The following is a 17,950-nucleotide window of genomic DNA, read 5'->3' as shown; positions in this document are numbered from 1 at the left end:
TCTCAAAAATCGAAACCATTTACATGAGATCAAAGTAAACCATGGCTCACTGCTCAATCATCTTTCACAATTTTAGCTGCTTTCCACAAGTTTTAATATGTAGCATTTTTTTTTCTTTTCAGTTTTGGGTCTAGTCTAAATATTTCATAATATCCATTCTAATTTCTTTGTGGGTGGAAATGTATGTATATGCTATCAATTCTTTTATTTTCCTTATTTTCTTATTTTTTCCTTAGTTTTGATTCCACATCAATGGATAGAATGGTCTGTAAAACACCACAAAATTACTGAAATTTGTTAAACTGTGCTGTGCAACCAGGAGTCAATTTTTGAAAATGTTTCACACAGAACTTAGAGTATATATTCTCTTGCTGTTAGGGGCAAGATTGCATATATGAGCACAGCTCAAGTTTGTTAGCTATACTGTGCAAGTATTAACTAGCTTTTGTCTGATTGATAGGTCAGTTTCTGAAAGTATATGAAAATCTGAAAGAGGTGTAATTATAGATTTACAAATTTTAGGTCATAAATTGGCAGTTTTTAATGTGAACGTGATGATGTCTTATGTGTACATAGGTAAGGATTGCTGTACTTATCTGATTTGTACTACCGAATGTCCAGAATCATCCTGTATTAGTTTTCAAGGGCTGTTGTAACTAAGTACCACAGTCCAGATAGCTTAACAGAAACGCATGGGCTCACAGATCAGGTATGGCAGTTAGTTGCTTCTGAGGCTAAGGGGCAGAAGGTGCTCCAGGCTTCTCTCCTCGGCTTATCGATGGCTGTTTTCATGTTCCCAAAGTGCACTCCCTGTGTGCATCTGTGTATCTGTCTCCAAATTTGCCCTCTTCATAAGGAAACCAGTCATACTGGATTAGGACCCACCCTAATGACCTCATTTTAACTCAGTTGTCTCTACAGGATTTCTCTCTGAATAAGATCACATTTTAAGGTACTTATAATATAAGGTACTTAACATGTAAGTTTGGGGGAAACACAATCCAACCTGTAACACACTTCTTTCAAAACTCATTAAAATATGGGATAACTCCCTTTATCCCTTTTGCTCAACATTTTTGTGACATTAGGTCTTAGTTTTGTTGTGTACGTGTTTGTGTGTGTGTGCATTTGTGTATTTGTATATATGTTTGTGTAGATTTTTTTTAATCGATCTGAGACTCTGGATTTTGTCTGATGAGCAAATGTTTTTATTTAATATGATTTCAAATATATTTAAATGTATTACCATTACATTAATTTTTTCCAGTAACCAAAGTTTTGATATCTTTACTTTTCTTACCTTATTTTGAATTGATCATGTTTTCCTAAATGAAAAGCATATGTTTCTATTATTTCAATTACTACACTTAAATTTTTGAGTTTGTAGTCTTTATTGGCACAGGTCATTAATTTGGTGGCTTGGGATTTCTACACCTCAACGATTATGTAAATTTAAACTTCACATCTTCACATGGTCTTTAACCACAACCAAACTGGAATGTTCTCCAGAATCATCCGCATACCTCTGTGTGCATTCCAGGCCTGACTCTGAACACTTCTTCTCATAGTTACATCCAGTTGGATACTTTTCCTTTATAAATTGTTTTTCTTTTTTTTTGTTTTGATTTGGGTTTTTTGTTTGTTTGTGGACAAACATCATCCTATTCACTGACTCTTGGCTGAATTTCCCACACCAATCACATTGTTCCATGCCCTGCCAGCAAATTATGTTCTTTCTTCCACATGCTTTCCCAGAAAACAGATTGATATTTTCAATTGTTTAAAGGATTCTAAGGCTCCAAGAAACCAAGTTTTCTTCTAACTAGACTTAGTCCTGATGCTCCCAAAACATTGTTACCACTTCGGATAGGTAATTTATATCAGTTTATTTAGCCTTTATTCAACTTGTTTAGTTTGACATGGTATTTTATTTTAAAAGTTGAATAATTGGAATCTATACCAATTCAAAATTCACTATAATTCTCATTCTAACTCCTCCTGGTCCTGGAGGACATGAGAGCAAGGTCTACATTCTTTGGACAATGCCAGATGCTTTCTCCTGTGTTGCTCAAGTAGATGTACTCTTGGTGAATGACCCATTGAAAGTATTCTTAAATCACAAAACTAAAAGGCAACCAACAGAACAGAAGAAGATATTTGCCAATAACATATCATATAAGAGGTTAGTATCCAAAATTTATAAAGAACTTCTCAAACTCAACCCCCCAAAACAAATAATACAGTGAAGAAATGGGCAAAAGACATGAATAGACACTTTTCCAAAGAAGACCTCCAGATGACTAAAAGACACATGAAAAGATGCTCCACATCACTCATCAGAGAAACACAAATCAAAACCACAGTCAGGTACCTCCTCATGTCTGTCCGAATGGCTAAAATGAACAACTCAGGCAACAACAGATGTGGGCGAGGATGCGGAGAAAGGGTAACACTTCTACACTGCTGGTGGGAGTGCAAACTGGTGCAGCCACTCTGGAGAACAGTGTGGAGGCTCCTCAAAAAGTTAAAAATAGAGCTACCCTACAATCCAGCAACTGCACTACTAGGTTTTTATCTGAAGGATACAAAGGTGAAGGGGCACATGCACCCCAATGTTTATAGCAGCGCCATCGACAACAGCCAAACGATGGAAAGAGCCCAAATGTCCATCAACCAATGAATGGATAAAGAAGATATGGTATATACATGGTGTATACATATATATATATATATACACATATGACATATATATACATATATATACACATGACATATATATATATACACACACACACACACACTCACACACACACACACACACACACACTAGAATACTACTGGATGATCAAAAAGAATGAAATTTTGCCATTTGTAACAATGTAGCTGGAACTAGAGTGTATTATGCTAAATGAAATAAGTCACTCAGAGAAAGACAAATATATGATTTCACTCATATGTGGAATTTAAGCAAGAAAACAGATGAACATAGGGGAAGGGAAGGAAAAATAAGATAAAATCAGAGAGGAAGGCAAACCATAAAAGCCTCTTGAAAACAGAGAGCAGACTGGGGACTGCTGGTGGGGAGATGGGCTAGGTGGGTGGGTGATGGGCATCGGGGAAGGTATTTGTTGGGATGGACACTGGGTGCTGTAGGTAAGTGATGAATCAATGGGTTTTGCTCCTGAAGCCAATACTACACTGCATGTGAACTGACTTAAATTTAAATAAATACATTTTTAAATTTTCAATTCAATTTAATTTTTTTAAAAAAAGGTTCTTAAGTAATTATTCTACAGGAGGAAAAAATTGGAATGATTTAAATGAATCTCTTCACCTTTTAGAGAAGACAGTTTTGTTCTTAAAAAAAATGACACTATGAATTTGTGTTTATAATATTCATACATTATACTAGTGTACATTTTATGTATTTTAAGTAAACAACTGATTTTTATTCAATAATGTGATACATAGAAATAGAAACATACAATGTATTTTAAATTTTGAGTCAGAGATCCTTCCTTAAATGATCTTCCTTTATTCCTACTATTTGAAGATATATTCACACACATGAAATTAAGAGTATTCTCGAGTCCATTGACCAAATTATGGATGATGGATAGCTAAATAAATAATGAATAAATAATTAGATAGTATATACCCCTTCCAAAGATAAAAAACAAGTAAAAATTTTTCACATTAGATTATTGTCACACACACAGATTCCAAACGTACACCAATATTTGGTAGCAAGATATAAGAGAAGAGAATACTATTTTAACGTTTATTTACATATAATCTATATTATATATATGTCATAATATTGTTATGTATATAATAGTACCATATATATATATATGCCAGATAGATGTTTTATATATATATATATATATATATATAACATATTTCTGTTAATAATTAAGCTTAAAGAAATTCTCCTCACTTGTTTTACAAAGTATATTTAGAACACAAAATGAGTTTCATCATTTGGAGAAATATACTATATTCTATACCTCTAGTTTATGTTCGAGATGCAAATTTAAACAGATTCATTTCTGATGCTTGAAACAAAAGTCTGCAAATTATCTAATGCAAGGGCTAAAAACATAGCATACAGAGTTATATTTACGATAGAAATGTTAGCACTACATATGTTTATTTAGTACACCATCCCTCGTTTTGTATACCCACGAGGAACAAATCGGTTTTACATTGCTTTTTACAAACTCTATCATGCCAATAAATGTTGAAGACGCTCAACCAAATACAGCTCTTAATAAAGTGCCTCTTTCCTAAAATGGAAGATAAGATTTCTGTGTGAGCTATCCATGAACTTGATTTAATTTACTAATAAGCCATATTTTATTTTCAAATAAAAATGCATTACACATGACATTGGGCAAGGCATGTCTGAAGGAACTGCAGTTCAATTACAGTTAAGTCTATATTAACATCAGTTCACAATTAAGCTAAAAAATGCAAAACTGCTTACCCAAATCCCCAACAAATTTTCCTAACTCTGCCTCCCTAACATACTGACCACATGATCTGACCACACGATCGTAATAGGTCAATATAAGGACTCATTCTTAAACATTGTTATTTGCCGTGTGTGAGTGTTAAAGACTGTTTGTCAGGTAAATGCTCTATTTTTAAATGCCAATCTCAAATAAAAACGGTCTACACCCCTTCAACTACATGGTGTGTAGCTCCATGTGCAGGGGGACCACTTATACACAGAAGAGAGAAAGAGTAGACATTAAAGAGCCCCTGAAAGAGAGGAGAAATTTTCCTACCTTTTCAAGCAATCGTACAACGTGGCTAAAAAACTGCTTTTCTTTAGCAGAGGACATCAGGAAAAGACGAAGCCCAAGAATGCTTTCATCTTCTTTGCAAACCCCTCCTGTGGATCCCTCCTTTCTCCCAGATGAGAGAGGCGTCGCACGTAAGAAACATTAAATTTTACCTCCAGCAGATTTCATGGCAGAATATAACATGTCAAATACTGTTAACGAATACGCTTGGATTCTCAGTGTTTTATGGTTCCCTGGAATAAACAAAATCACTAAGGAAGAAACACTTGTGTCATCACACTTGTGTGGCCTAGAAAACATACAGAAGAATACACACACACAAAGACACACGCACACACACATACAAAACTGAAAACAGCATTCGCATTTGGACCGCAGGAATGGAATACAAAGGTTTATATATCCTTGGGAAATATTTGAAATTTTTATTGTGTGCAATATGAACTTTTAAAAATGAAACATTTAAAAAACATAGTGAAATAAATGAAATGCAGTAAAATGAAGAAAGAAGAAAGGTAATCTGCATTATAACCATATCTGTAAGGGGGACCGAATATTTTCCAATTGTCGACTGACGGACGAGCTTTAAAATTCCCGTGTTCCATTTTAAATGATAATTTGATGCTGTTATTTTGATATTTGCTTATGGTTAATGTACCAAACATTGACCAGGTGGCATCCATGTTAACATGTGGCCAAGGTATAAAAAATAACACGAGATACCATGCAGGTTTTGCTTCAACTTGAAGAAAAGGATACAATGACAAATGAACATGACTCAACTCTTGGCTGTGTTACTGTCATTTGCAATACGCTTGCTGTGGTTGTTTCAGAGGAACAAATTACACTTCCATGAGGTTTGGCTTCATTTCATTTTGTTGGGTTTTGAAAGGCCACCAAATGTCAAGCTTTTGGGACCTGCTACGTTTTGCCTTTCGAAACGTTAAGTAGAAATTATTTTGGATTTCAAAAGGCATCAAATGTCAAACCTTTAGGACATACTACGTTTTGCCCGTAAACCTTTTCGTAAAAGTTATTTGGGATCTTGGGAGGGGATCACCAGCACATTTTTAAAATAAGGATGTGCATCATCAAACTCCAAAAACATCTTTCTTCACTCATAATACTAAAACCATGAGGATATTTTGACTAAAATGTGTCCTGCACTTTACGCAATGCTTCTGAATACTGGGAGATGATGCCTGTTGTTAAATGTCTATTTTGCAACTGGGTATCAGTAGAGTTATCACCCTAAGAGCCTTGCTGAGCAGGACACTACATGAAGTCTCTCCTCGAAGGTTCTAGAACAAAGAATTTCGTAAAGAAATCTACCAACAACTGTAACCAACCCCTACATGTGGGTGCACAATATTTTAAAAGCATTGATTATAAGAAACTCACCTAACTTACTAAACATCCAATTCTGAGTATAGCTAAACCTGTTCTCTATTGGGCTGTATTTTTTAATTTTTATTTTTTATATTGGGTTGTATTTGAGATGCTATACAGAGTGCCAAAATTAGAAGAAACCTCATAGCACGAACTTTCGTTTAAGCTGCAGGCATTTCCCATTTTTCTGACAGTAAATTCAGGTTTGAGTTGTTCCCAAGTTGCTCACACTTGGAGAATTTCAATTTCGACACCTCACACGTGACATGAATGGCACAAGGGAAAGGCAGGTATTGTGCCATGCTCCTTTGAAGGCTCCTTCCCTTCACAGTGTTTGTATTTCCCAGCCAAATGTACAACATAGCAAGCTCCCCCAAATTATACTTTCCCTGACTTCCCCCTAATGTTCTACAAGTTAGAGCCTAGTGACGGTTAAGGGAAGTGCGTTTCCAGCAAAATCTGGCCATTATCTAGGTTCTAGACGCAAAAGAGCACAATGAGGAAAGCAGCATCCTGCGTTGTGCCGAAGCTATCGCAAAAATCTTTCCAGATGATTTCTCTGAGTGCAAAACGCATTCTCTCAAAATTCCTGGAGATCATAAAATCTCTCTGAATTTTGACATGCGAGCTTTTTCACAATCCTCAGGTCTAAAAAAAAAAAAAACAAAAAACAAAAGACAAAACAATGCCGCATGATATTCTTTTCATTTCCATGTACGGCAAATAAAACTGGTAGCTTTCAATACGAAATCCTTCTTACAATAAAATAATTCCTATGTACTTTATAGACTTGAATTTTTGCATTACTTTACGGTACATTAGAAGATGGAAAGACAAAAGATCTCCCGTGTGTCGGAGAGTTAAATGAACTACTTGGTCAGTGACTTCTGCGCCTGGAGTGTGACTCCGGGTGAAAAGTACTGAAGTCCGACGTGCCTGTCTTTTCCTGAGAAATTCCCCCACTCGGGGCTCAAGAGCGATGACACTGGTTAGCGTTTCTCCGGGGAATCGGCCGGGTCTCCGCAAACCGGACAGCAGGTTCCTTTCACCGACTCCAGACGGGGGCACGCAGCCAGGGGACAAGTCTCCACCACGCAGGTGACCTGGCCACTCTGAAAGGCAACATTCAAAGCTTATGTCCATGTTTCTGACCGTGGCGTGACCTTTTTAAAAGTTTCTGCTGACACGCACTCTGATTGGCTCTCTCAATGTCACAAAAACTTACCCACGGTATGAGCTCATTTTTACATGTAACCCTGCCTGATGCCTTATTTCTAAACGTGCAGCATGAAAGGCGAGGCTGGAAGTTCTGGCTTATAAAATGCTACCTCCCAAACCGTAGGGCGTGGGGTGTGACGTACACGAGGAAGCTCGTGGGTTTTCATTGTGGGGAGAGGCCGCCGCGATCGGCATCAGCTCTGTTCAAAAACTCAACTCGAGAAACACTGAGCTGCTCCCTTCTGGTGGATCCCAGGAGACATGTTTTAACACTTAACCAAGTGCTTTCAGGCAACACCACCATCGCGAGCCTGACTGGAGAACAAGGAGATGAACTCAAGCCCCATTTCTGCCTCTGTCTACTCGTGTGACCTTGGGAAAAGCCCACTAAACACCCGGAGCATCAGCTCCCTCAATCATCAGTGAAAATGTGAAAAGCCCACATGGTGTCCAACAAGTGCTCCTTACGGAGCGGCCGTATTTACATCGATAACCAGAAACCTCAAGAACTCACATCAGTAGCTTGACCTTGAAAATAGGCCTCAAATCTACTCACGAGAGAGACCGTAGTCCCTCTCTTGAATTCTTCAGCTACGTCTCAAGTGGCAGGCTAGCAGGAGTAAAACAGGAGGAGGAAGATGGAGAAACTTCTGGCAACGCGTACCTTACACGTACAGCGAATGCAGGCGTCTTTCATCCAATGTTCCTGGTCTCTCCTCTGAATCCCTTCATCATCCGTGCATCCCGCCTGCCTGAGGCGTGCCTCCAGCTTGTTTATCTGACAGAGGAGGCGAAGGAAAGGAAGTGGGAATTGAAACAGTGGCAACAAAGCAGATAACTAACACGGTGTGATGAAATGCTCCATCGTGTGAGCACACACCTAGAGGGCGAAAGAAACTTCAAAGCCAACATAATTTTTCTTAACTTTTTTTTTTTACCCCAAACTTACTGAATCTCAGTCATCCAGGGTCGAAGCTAATGATTCCCTAGATGTGGCAAAATATTGAAGACGGATCTGATATCTGACACGGGTAAGTTACAAAAGAATAGGATTTGAATCAAATGAGTGAAATTAGATATTTGAGAGAAATCTTCTCGGTAGTCATTCATCTTAATTCAACAAGTCAAGAGCTTATTTTCTTGTACTCAGGTGATCACAAACAGCATTCCTTGAACAAATGTTTATTAGATTTCAAAGACAAAACAATCCAGGGTGTCCAGGAGCTTCAGATTTGGTAGAACGGCGGGTCAATAAGTCACAGTTAGATAATGAGGGTACGTACATCAGAGGGAAAGCAGATGGCAACCCTCTCTTGGTTCTCCCTCAGGGAACAAGGGAGGCCTCACGTGGGGAAAAGCATTTGAGCTGTAAGCGGACATATGACAAAATCATTCAGAACGAGCAGGGAAAAGGCGTTTCAGACAAAAGGGAAAACGTCTGACCAAAGCATGGGGACCACAAACAGGTCAGTATCTCGGGAATATAAATTGCTGTGGAAGGGTAAAAGGCACAGGGGGAGTGTTGAGGGAGTCAAGGCAGCCAAAAAAATCAGGACCTTAAGAGTCTGATGAATTAATTTAGATACTACAGTCTCTAGACAATGGGGGAAGAATCACAGTGATCACTGTAAGGACGTTATGAAGGCAGACCAGTGAGGGCAGAGGAGATCCACATGGGCTCAGCTGGGAAAGGGAGAAGTGGGATGGGAAACGCCACCGGGCAGGTGGAGCTCGCTGGTGGGCCTGGGGGGAGGGAAGAGAGAAAAATGCAAGACCGCGAAGTGCCAGGTTTCACAAGGCCCCTAAATGATGGTGCCGTTCGCCACGATGCGTTCTAGAGAACGCATTACGAAAGAGTAATGGTCCACAGAGAAATTAAAGACGCTTAATTAAGAGGAATTTTAGAAAGGATGAAAATAATATAGTTTTCCAAAAGAAGAGGCTAAGTCCAAGAGCACTGAATGACTTAGGAAAGTTGCAGCTGCACTGCTATGGGCTGAACAGTGTCCCCCAAAAGTCGTATGTTGGAGCTCTAACCCCCAATACCTCAGAATGTGACTGTATTTGGAGACAAAATCCTTAAGGAAGTAATTAACTTAATGGGGCACCTGGGTGGCTCAGTTGGTTAAGCACCCGCCTCTTGGTTTTGACTCAGGTGATGATCTCACGGTTTGTAGGTTTGAGCCCCACGTCGGGCTCCGTGCTGATGGTGTGGAACCTGCTTGGGACTCACTCTCCTTCTCTCTCAGCCCCTCCCCAGCTCATGGCTCGCTCACGCGCTCTCTCTCTCTCTCTCTCTCTCTAAAAATAAATAAATAAACTTAAAAAAAAATTTTAAGTAATTAACTTAAAATGTGGTCATGGAGATGGGGCCTCACCCAGTGACTGGTGTCCTTCTGAGAAGGGTAGATTAGGGTCCAGACACCCAGTGACAAGTTAGTGTGAAGAGGAAAACCAAGGAGAGAGACCTCAAGAGAAACCAGTTCTGTCAGCACCTTAATCCGGGACTTCCAGCCTCCAGAACTCTGAGAAATAAATTTCTGTCGTAAAGCCACCTAGCCTGTGGTGTTTGTGACTTCTGTGCTAGCAAACTCATATGAGCATCATTAGCACTAGATCCTATATTCTCAAAAGACCTTTCTAGTGTGTGTCTAAGAATCATTATGTTTTTCTCCTCTAGTGAACGTTCCTTTCAGATTCTCTGAACTCTGTTATTTGGTGGGAAATTATAAAACAATTTCAAAGACTTGACCATTGTTCTTTATATGTGACAGAAACTGCTGTGCCCAAGAAAAATTTGGATACAAACAAGAGACCAAATTAGATGTCCTGAAGACGTAAAAGCAATGATTTATTTTTAAATGGTTATTGAGCGCCTGCTATATGTCAGCTAGTCCTAGGGAAGACTACAATGATAAATATTCCTGGGTTTCTCTTCTTAAGGAGTCTGCAGTATAGTAAGGGAGAGAGGATTTGTGCCAAAATAAGTATGCTGCAAGCCCATATGTTGTGTGTCATAAAAGCATACACACAATGGCATGGGATTTCAAGGAAAAACAATTATTCCTAGGGAAATGGAGTAGAAAAGGGAGTAATCAGGGAAGAACTTACAATTTAAATGGTACTTGTGCTAGGCCTTGAATAAAGATGGCATTTGGCTATGGGAGTATTTATGTACATGAGCATGTGGGCAAGGGGACAGTACATTTCAGCTAGAGGGAAAATATGTGAATGAAGTTAATAAGAGGGGAGGGTGAACAGTGAGATTTTAACCTTGGGGGAAAGAAAAACATAAAACGTGAAAAAAGTTATTTGGAAATTAGATTTAAAAAATGGGTTAGGACTACATTTTAAAGAGCCAAGAATACTCATGAACTTGGCATTCATGAAGGAAACAAAAAGTCTTGATGTAAAAATAATAAATAAATAAATGAATAAATCAATAAATCAATAATAAATAAATAAAATTGATCATGTAAGATATTTGACCACATTTGGGTTGAAGTAGGACAGCAGGATGGGCCTTTGGGGGTAATTTATTATTATAGTGGCTACACTTGGGAAGTGACATCCATTGTTCATTAATTTATTCATTACCCAATAGGATTATTAAGTATTCAGTATATGCCAGCTAAACACTGATGAACTAAAAGGCTAAATCTGTGGCTTCATGTAAGCAGTGAGAATGGAGACGATTGTAGGATAAATTAAAAATTATGATGGAGGCAGGAATGATAGGGTTTTACAATGACCAGATGTGGACTGAATTAGTCTTTGCCTGAGCAGGATCATGGGTGAACGAAAATCATAAAAATCTCTAGAGATGTTAGTGATTATGGTCTAGAAGACTAAGACAAAAAACAAAAACAACAATACTTTTATTTCTAAAAATACTGAGAACATGAAAACATTAGTAATGTTGAGTAAGTCCAAAACAAAACAAAACAAAAAAAAAAAAAAAGGAGAGGCAATTCTAAGGTATGAAAAAGATATTTAGGTGACAATTTCTATCCTCAAGGAGAAAAGTATAGAAAAGCAAAATAGACAAATGACAGCAACACATCCATTGTAAATTCCTGGAGCTCAGGGGAATAAAGTATTTTCAAATGACAAAGAAACTATTTAAGGGAAATAGTCTGAGAACTATGTACCATAAATATAAGAGATATAATGCACGATGAAATTTTGTTCTGGACTTAATTATAAAGTCTTGAGAATAAGAGGCTGTTTGGTGGGAAGTCAAAAAACATGCTGGACCATAACTTTCTTTTACCTATTTTCCCATGTGCTTATTGCTAGTGTACCAAAATACAATTTATTTTTGTATGTTTATCTTGCGTATGTTCTATCCTGCGACATTGGTGGACTTACTTATTAATTCTTGGAATAGTTTGGTAGATTTCTTGAAATTTTCTAAGACCTCTTAGAAAATCATCTTAAAATAGTTTTCTTTCTTTCTTTCCAATCGGTAGACCTTTTCCTTTTCTTGCCTTATTACACTGGCAAGGACTCCCATCACTGTGATTAATAAGAATGGTGACAACGGGCATCCTTATGTATTGGCAATTCTAGAAGGAAAGAATTCAATCATTCACCATTTAGCCTACTACATTACAGTGGGTTACACTGATTGATTTTGAGCATTAAGCCAGTCTTGTATTCCTCAAATAAACTCCACTTAATTATGTTGTATAATTCTTTTCATGTATTGCTATATTTTATTTGCCAATATTTCATTAAAAGTTGTTGCATCCATATTCCTGAGGGATATTGGTCTGTGGTTTCTGTCTTTATATTGCTTTTGTCTAGTTTTTGGTATCAGATTAATACTATTTTCAAAAAATGAAAAGTATTCCTTCCTCTGCTATTACTGGAAAATTACTGTTAATTTTTCTTTAAAAATTGGTAGACTTCTCCAGGGAAGCCATCTGCACATAAGAATTTGGGGAAGAGATTTTTTTAAATTAACAATTCAATTTCTTTGGCAGCTATAAAGCTACTCAAATACTCTATTTCATATTGGGTGAATTTTGGTAGTTTGTGTTTTTCAAGGAATTAGTGCACTTGATCTAAGTTTTCAAATTTAGGTGTGAAGATTTTTCCTTCTTTTTGCACTGAATTTATTTAGTTGTTACTTTTCTAGGTTCTTGAGATAAAAATTTACATTGATTTGAGAGACACTTCCTCTTTTTTATTGTCTGTATTTGGGGCTACAAATTTCCTTCTCTGTGCTACTTTATGTTAATTTATGCTCCATTCTCATTCAGTTCGTTGTATTTTTTTATTTCCCCTTGACACTTCCTCTTTGATTCATGGACTCTTCAAAAGTGTGTTGCTTCCTTTCCAAATATTTGGTCACTGTCCTGTTGCTTTTCTCTTATTTCTAGTTTTACTGTGCTGTGTTCAGAAGGCAAGCTCTCTATGACCTGAATTCTTTAAAATGTATTAATGTTTCTATTATAATCCAGAATAAAGTCTGTTTTGGTCCTGGAGATGGGCACTTGAAAAGAGGGAGTGTTCTGTTATGTTAGAGCGAGTATGCTATACAAATGATCCTACTGTTTGAAGACATTTTTGCATTCTTCTGAAACTTACTGACTTTTCCTTTTAGATGTTCTCTGTATCATTGAGAAAGGAGTGTTAAAGTTTTGAACTAAGCAGATTTGTCTATTTCTCTTTTCAGTTTTATTAGTTTTTGCTCCATATATTTCAAATATTTTCCAGTTCTCTTAACTAGTGCATGTATGCTTAAGACTTGTCTTCTTTGCGGTTGGTTCTTTTATCATTATAGAATATCCCTTTCTGTCCTTGGTAATCTTTCCTCTGAGATCTGTTTTCTCCAAAATTAACTTAGCTACTCCTGCTTTATTTTGATTCATGTTTGCATAATATATATTTTCCACCATTTTACATTCAATCTTCCTATATTGTTACCTTGGAAGTTAGTTTCTTGTAGACAGCTTAGAGTTAGGTTATGCTTTTTATTTATTTTTATTTATTTTTAATTTTTTTTAACGTTTATTTATCTTTGAGACAGAGAGAGACAGAGCATGAGTGGGGGAGGGTCAGAGAGAGAGGGAGACACAGAATCTGAAGCAGGCTCCAGGCTCTGAGCTGTCAGCGCAGAGCCTGACGTGGGGCTCGAACTCACAGACCGCGAGATCATGACCTGAGCCAAAGTCGGCCACTTAACCGACTGAGCCACCCAGGCGCCCCACTTTATGCTTTTTAAATAGTTTGTTAATATCTGTCTTTCAATCGGGATATTTAGAATATTTACATCTAATAAAAGTATTGCTCTGTTAGGGCTTAAATATACCAATTTAAGTATTTGTTTTGTTTTCTACTTGTGGTTTCTGTTTTTCACTTCCCTGTGTTCTTTTCCTTGAATTCCTGGTGGCTGCTTTAAAATCCCTCTCATATCATTGTAGTATCTCTGTCACTTGAGCGTTGGATTCCACTGTCTTTTTTTTTTTTCTCATTCCATTTGAGATCTTCCTGGTTCTTGGCACGATGAATAACTTTCTATTGAATACGGACATCTTGAGTGTTATGGTATGAGAACTCTGGCTGTTATTTAACCTTCTGCTGCAGGTGTTTTCCTCTGAAACTGCTCTAGCAGGAGAAGGAGGGCACCACACCGTTGCTGCCGTGTGCGAGTAGAAGTCTACGTTCCCCACTTGGTTTCTGCTGATGCTCAAGGGAGTACTCTTCGTTAATACTATATGGAGTTGAGAGTCTTGGCTCTCCGTTGGGCCTCCACTTATACCTCACTAGCTGGGAAAGGTAGGTACGTTTTTTGACTGTTCCTCACCCAGCCTCCACGAACACCACCGGGTGGGGAAAGGAAACAGTGATCTCATTACCAGTGGGAAGCAGTGGAAGGTCCTAACTGTCCAAGAGGCCTCCTCTGACACCATCCCAGTGGGGAAGGAAAGGGGTGCCTCACCGCTACTGGGTAAGAGCGGAAGTGCCCACAGTCTCCACTGCTTTTGATGGTAGCCACCTACAAGGGATGCAAGTCCCTGTTTTCTGCTTGGCCTCCTTAGGACAGTAGCCTCATTGGGGATGTCAGGATGCCTCAATACAGCTGGAGTGGGTGGGAGTCTGGGCTCCTCACCGAGGAGTACTGCTGACGGTGGGTGGACTCACAGTTCTGTCTGTTTTGTTTAGCTGGGGTAGGGTGGTTATAGCCTGCGAGTTTTCTCTAACACTAGGCCGCCCATTTCCTGGTCTTTTGCCTAGAGAGAGTGAGGTTTCGTTGGGCCTTTCTTTCCTTCTACCTATTCTCGTTTCGAAGTTGCCAGACTATTCAACTCCAAACTGGGTTACGTGAGGAAAAAACAAAAACACTGAAACCCGGGAAACATTACGTTGTTCCTTGGGGCCCACGGTCACTAGCCAGAAAACTTTCTTTTCTCCACCATTCTGAGTCTTCCTTTGTTGGTTTAAATGTGATGTTTAGGGCTTTTAGTCGTACATTTCAAGGACCAGATGGCATGGATCAGCTCCTTTAAAGACACAAAGTGTCAAAACTCACACAAGAAATAGATGTCCTGAACAGCCTGTATCTATTAAAAAATTAAAACAGTAATTTAAAAACCTCCCAACAAAGAAAGCACCAGGACGAGATGGAATCCCTGGTGACTTACACGGAAAGGAGAAATAAATATGAGCAATACTTCGCAACCCCTTCCAGAACATAGAAGCCAATAGAATACTTAAAGCCAAAGCCAGATTAAGAACTAGGAGAACAGAAAGCTACCAACCAGTACCTCTCATGCACGGGGGTGGTTAAATTTGCAACAACACAGCAGATTTAATCTAACAATGTATAACAACACTTAGGTATCATAATCACGTGTGATTCATTGGCTTTTAACATCCAAAACCAGTTAGTGGAATCTATATATCAACAGACTAAAAAAAAAAAATCATATGTTTATGATACCAGTAACAAAAAAAGACTTGACAAAATCCAACACTTACTCATGATAAAAACTCTCAGTAACTCGTAACAATGAGGAATTCTCACAAGTTGATTTTAGAAAGCTACAAAAATCATCATATTCAATGATGAGATTCAGGGTGCTGTTCACCTAAGACAGGGAACTCATTTCTCACCAGTCCTATTCAAACTTTTACCCGAAGTCCTAGTAAATCATCTTATATTTCTTTATCTTACATTTACTATCTTACGGCATTAGTCGTAATGAAATAATAAAAAAATAAATAGGGGCGCCTGGGTGGCTCAGTCGGTTGAGTGTCCGACTTCGGCTCAGGTCATGATCTCACGGTTTGTGGGTTTGAGCCCCACATCGGGCTCTGTGCTGACAGCTCAGAGCCTGGAGCCTCCTTCAGATTGTGTCTCCTTCTCTCTCTGTCCCCCCTCCACTCATGCTCTGTCTCTCTGTCTCTCAAAAATGAATAAAGGTTAAAAAAAAAATATATATATATATATATATATATATATAAAGGGAAAAAATAAATAAATGGTATATAGATGGAAAGATACAAAATTGCCTTTATTCACAGATGACAGAATCATCTATGTTGAAAACCCCAAGGAATTTAGAAAACCTCTCTCCTTCGGTGTTTTTTAGTATATTCACAAAACTGTGCAATCATCAGCACGATCGAATTTTAAAACACTGCATTACACCAAAACGAAACATTGTATGCATCAGCATTCAACCTCCATTTCCCTCTCCACTCCCGGAGCCACTAGCTTTACTTCCTATCTGTACAGATTTGTTTTGTTTACAAATCTATAGATTTGTTTACAAGCCTTACAGCTTTGGACAGCTTGTGTATCGTGTGGTATGTGGCATTTGCTGACAGGTCTGTTTCACTTAGCATAATGTTTTTATTTTATTTTTTTATTTTTTTTAATGTTTTATTTATTTTTCAGACAGAGAGAGACAGAGCATGAGCAGGGGAGGAGCAGAGAGAGAGACACACAGAATCTGAAGCAGGCTCCAGGCTCTGAGCGGTCAGCACAGAGCCTGACGCGGGGCTCGAACTCACGGACTGTGAGATCATGACCTGAGCCGAAGTCAGACGCTTAACCGACTGAGCCACCCAGGCGCCCCGTGTAATGTTTTTAAAGGCTCCTCAGTGTTGTCGCATGTATCAGTACTCGATTCCTTTCTACAGCCAAGTAAATATTCCATCGCATCGCACTACATTCTGTTTGATCAGTTGATAAATATTTGGGTTATCTTCACTTTTGGAATAACACTACTCCGAATACTCATATACAAGTTCACATGTAGATCTATGTTTTCATTTCTCACAGATAGGTACCTAGGAGAAGCTGAGAATTTTCTAAATCTTCAAGTTCTAGTTGCTTTTTGCTTAACATTTCCTTTTGCAATTTCTCTTTCTCCTTTTGCATTTTCCTATAAGCAGGAAGGTTAAGTCAGAACATTCCTTCAATACTTTGCTTAGAAATCTCCTCAGCTAGATATCCAAGGTCATCGCTCACAGGTTAGAGTTCCACAAAACAGTAGACATAAATTACCTAAGTTCTTTGCCACTTGTAACAAGGATCATCTATCCTTCCGTGTCCAATTACATGTTCCTTACTTCCATGGGGGATCTTACCAGAAGTACTTTTAACATCAGACTCACCTCATATCATTTTTCTTATTCTTGATTACCTACTCTCCAGCCATACTTGACATCTGTCTGTTCCTTATGTATGTCACAACTTCCTTTAGCTTTCATTGTTTCACTTTCCATGGTTTGTTACATTAGTTAATGTTACATTGGTAACATTACCTGTCCCTTAATTCAATAGAAGCCTCTGGAGTATCTTTGATTCCTTTCTTTCACCCATCCTCATACACTTGTTCAATAAAGTGATGGATCTGGGTTTTCTGGAACAGTTATAATTTATGCTTTTCTTCTCCAGGCTAAATTATTATTATTTTTGCCCCCATTGAACTCATGAAAAGACTCACTTTGGCTTAATAAATTGCAATGGTCAATCTATTGCTCTGTATATCTCTCTTCATACCCGTTGGACTGTTTGTTTAAACGAATTTGAATTCAGACCAAGAATTTTGTCTTTGTGACCACAAGGTGTCTTTCTAGCTTCACATTCCGTCCTTCCCACCACCCAACCAATTACCAAGTTAGAGCGAAATATACGATCTTGCCTAAATATGGGCCATGAATTACCTATCATTAACTTATCATCAACTGCACCTTTCCACAGATCTCAGGAGAAATCTAGACAACCATACCCCAATCTCTTTCCGTGTCTGGTTCTGGGTTAGTCCTACCCATGAGAGGCGCTCAGGTAGGATTGGGAAGGAGAGCAGCATTATTCTCAAGCACGGTTGTTAACAGGTACACAGGCTGACCTCGAGGCTTCTGCAAAATTGCTGAGATTCACTGTGGCTTCCAGGTAAACTCCTGTGGACCAAATAGCTTCCCGCACCTGATTCTATGACTTCTGTTCCTCTCACTTTTCCAAACAGTTGTGAAAACCTCTGACTTCTTGTATGAAAATCCAATATTTCTTG

The 17,950-nt window shown here is 38.3% G+C and overlaps 1 protein-coding gene across 11 annotated transcripts in view; it reads right to left on the bottom strand.

Annotated features, from left to right (window-relative positions):
- Positions 1-17,950, bottom strand: part of PXDNL (peroxidasin like) — a 446,099-nt gene that overhangs the window by 21,315 nt on the left and 406,834 nt on the right. For 9 of the 11 annotated variants that reach the window (XM_027042824.2, XM_027042825.2, XM_053208346.1 and 6 more), the window contains 2 exons: positions 8,083-8,196; positions 5,217-7,312 (listed from right to left, as the gene is read on the bottom strand). In XM_027042824.2, the coding sequence (XP_026898625.2) occupies positions 7,190-7,312; positions 8,083-8,196 (237 nt within the window). In that variant the 3' untranslated portion in view covers positions 5,217-7,189. Of the gene's footprint in view, positions 1-5,216; positions 7,313-8,082; positions 8,197-17,950 lie in introns of those variants that run through there. The other 2 variants (XM_053208345.1, XM_053208348.1) reach the window with 1 other exon arrangement.

The sequence above is a fragment of the Acinonyx jubatus genome, chromosome F2 (assembly GCF_027475565.1).
Source record: "Acinonyx jubatus isolate Ajub_Pintada_27869175 chromosome F2, VMU_Ajub_asm_v1.0, whole genome shotgun sequence".
Taxonomy (NCBI): Eukaryota; Metazoa; Chordata; class Mammalia; order Carnivora; family Felidae; genus Acinonyx; species Acinonyx jubatus.
This window is presented reverse-complemented; position numbering and strand designations above follow the sequence as displayed.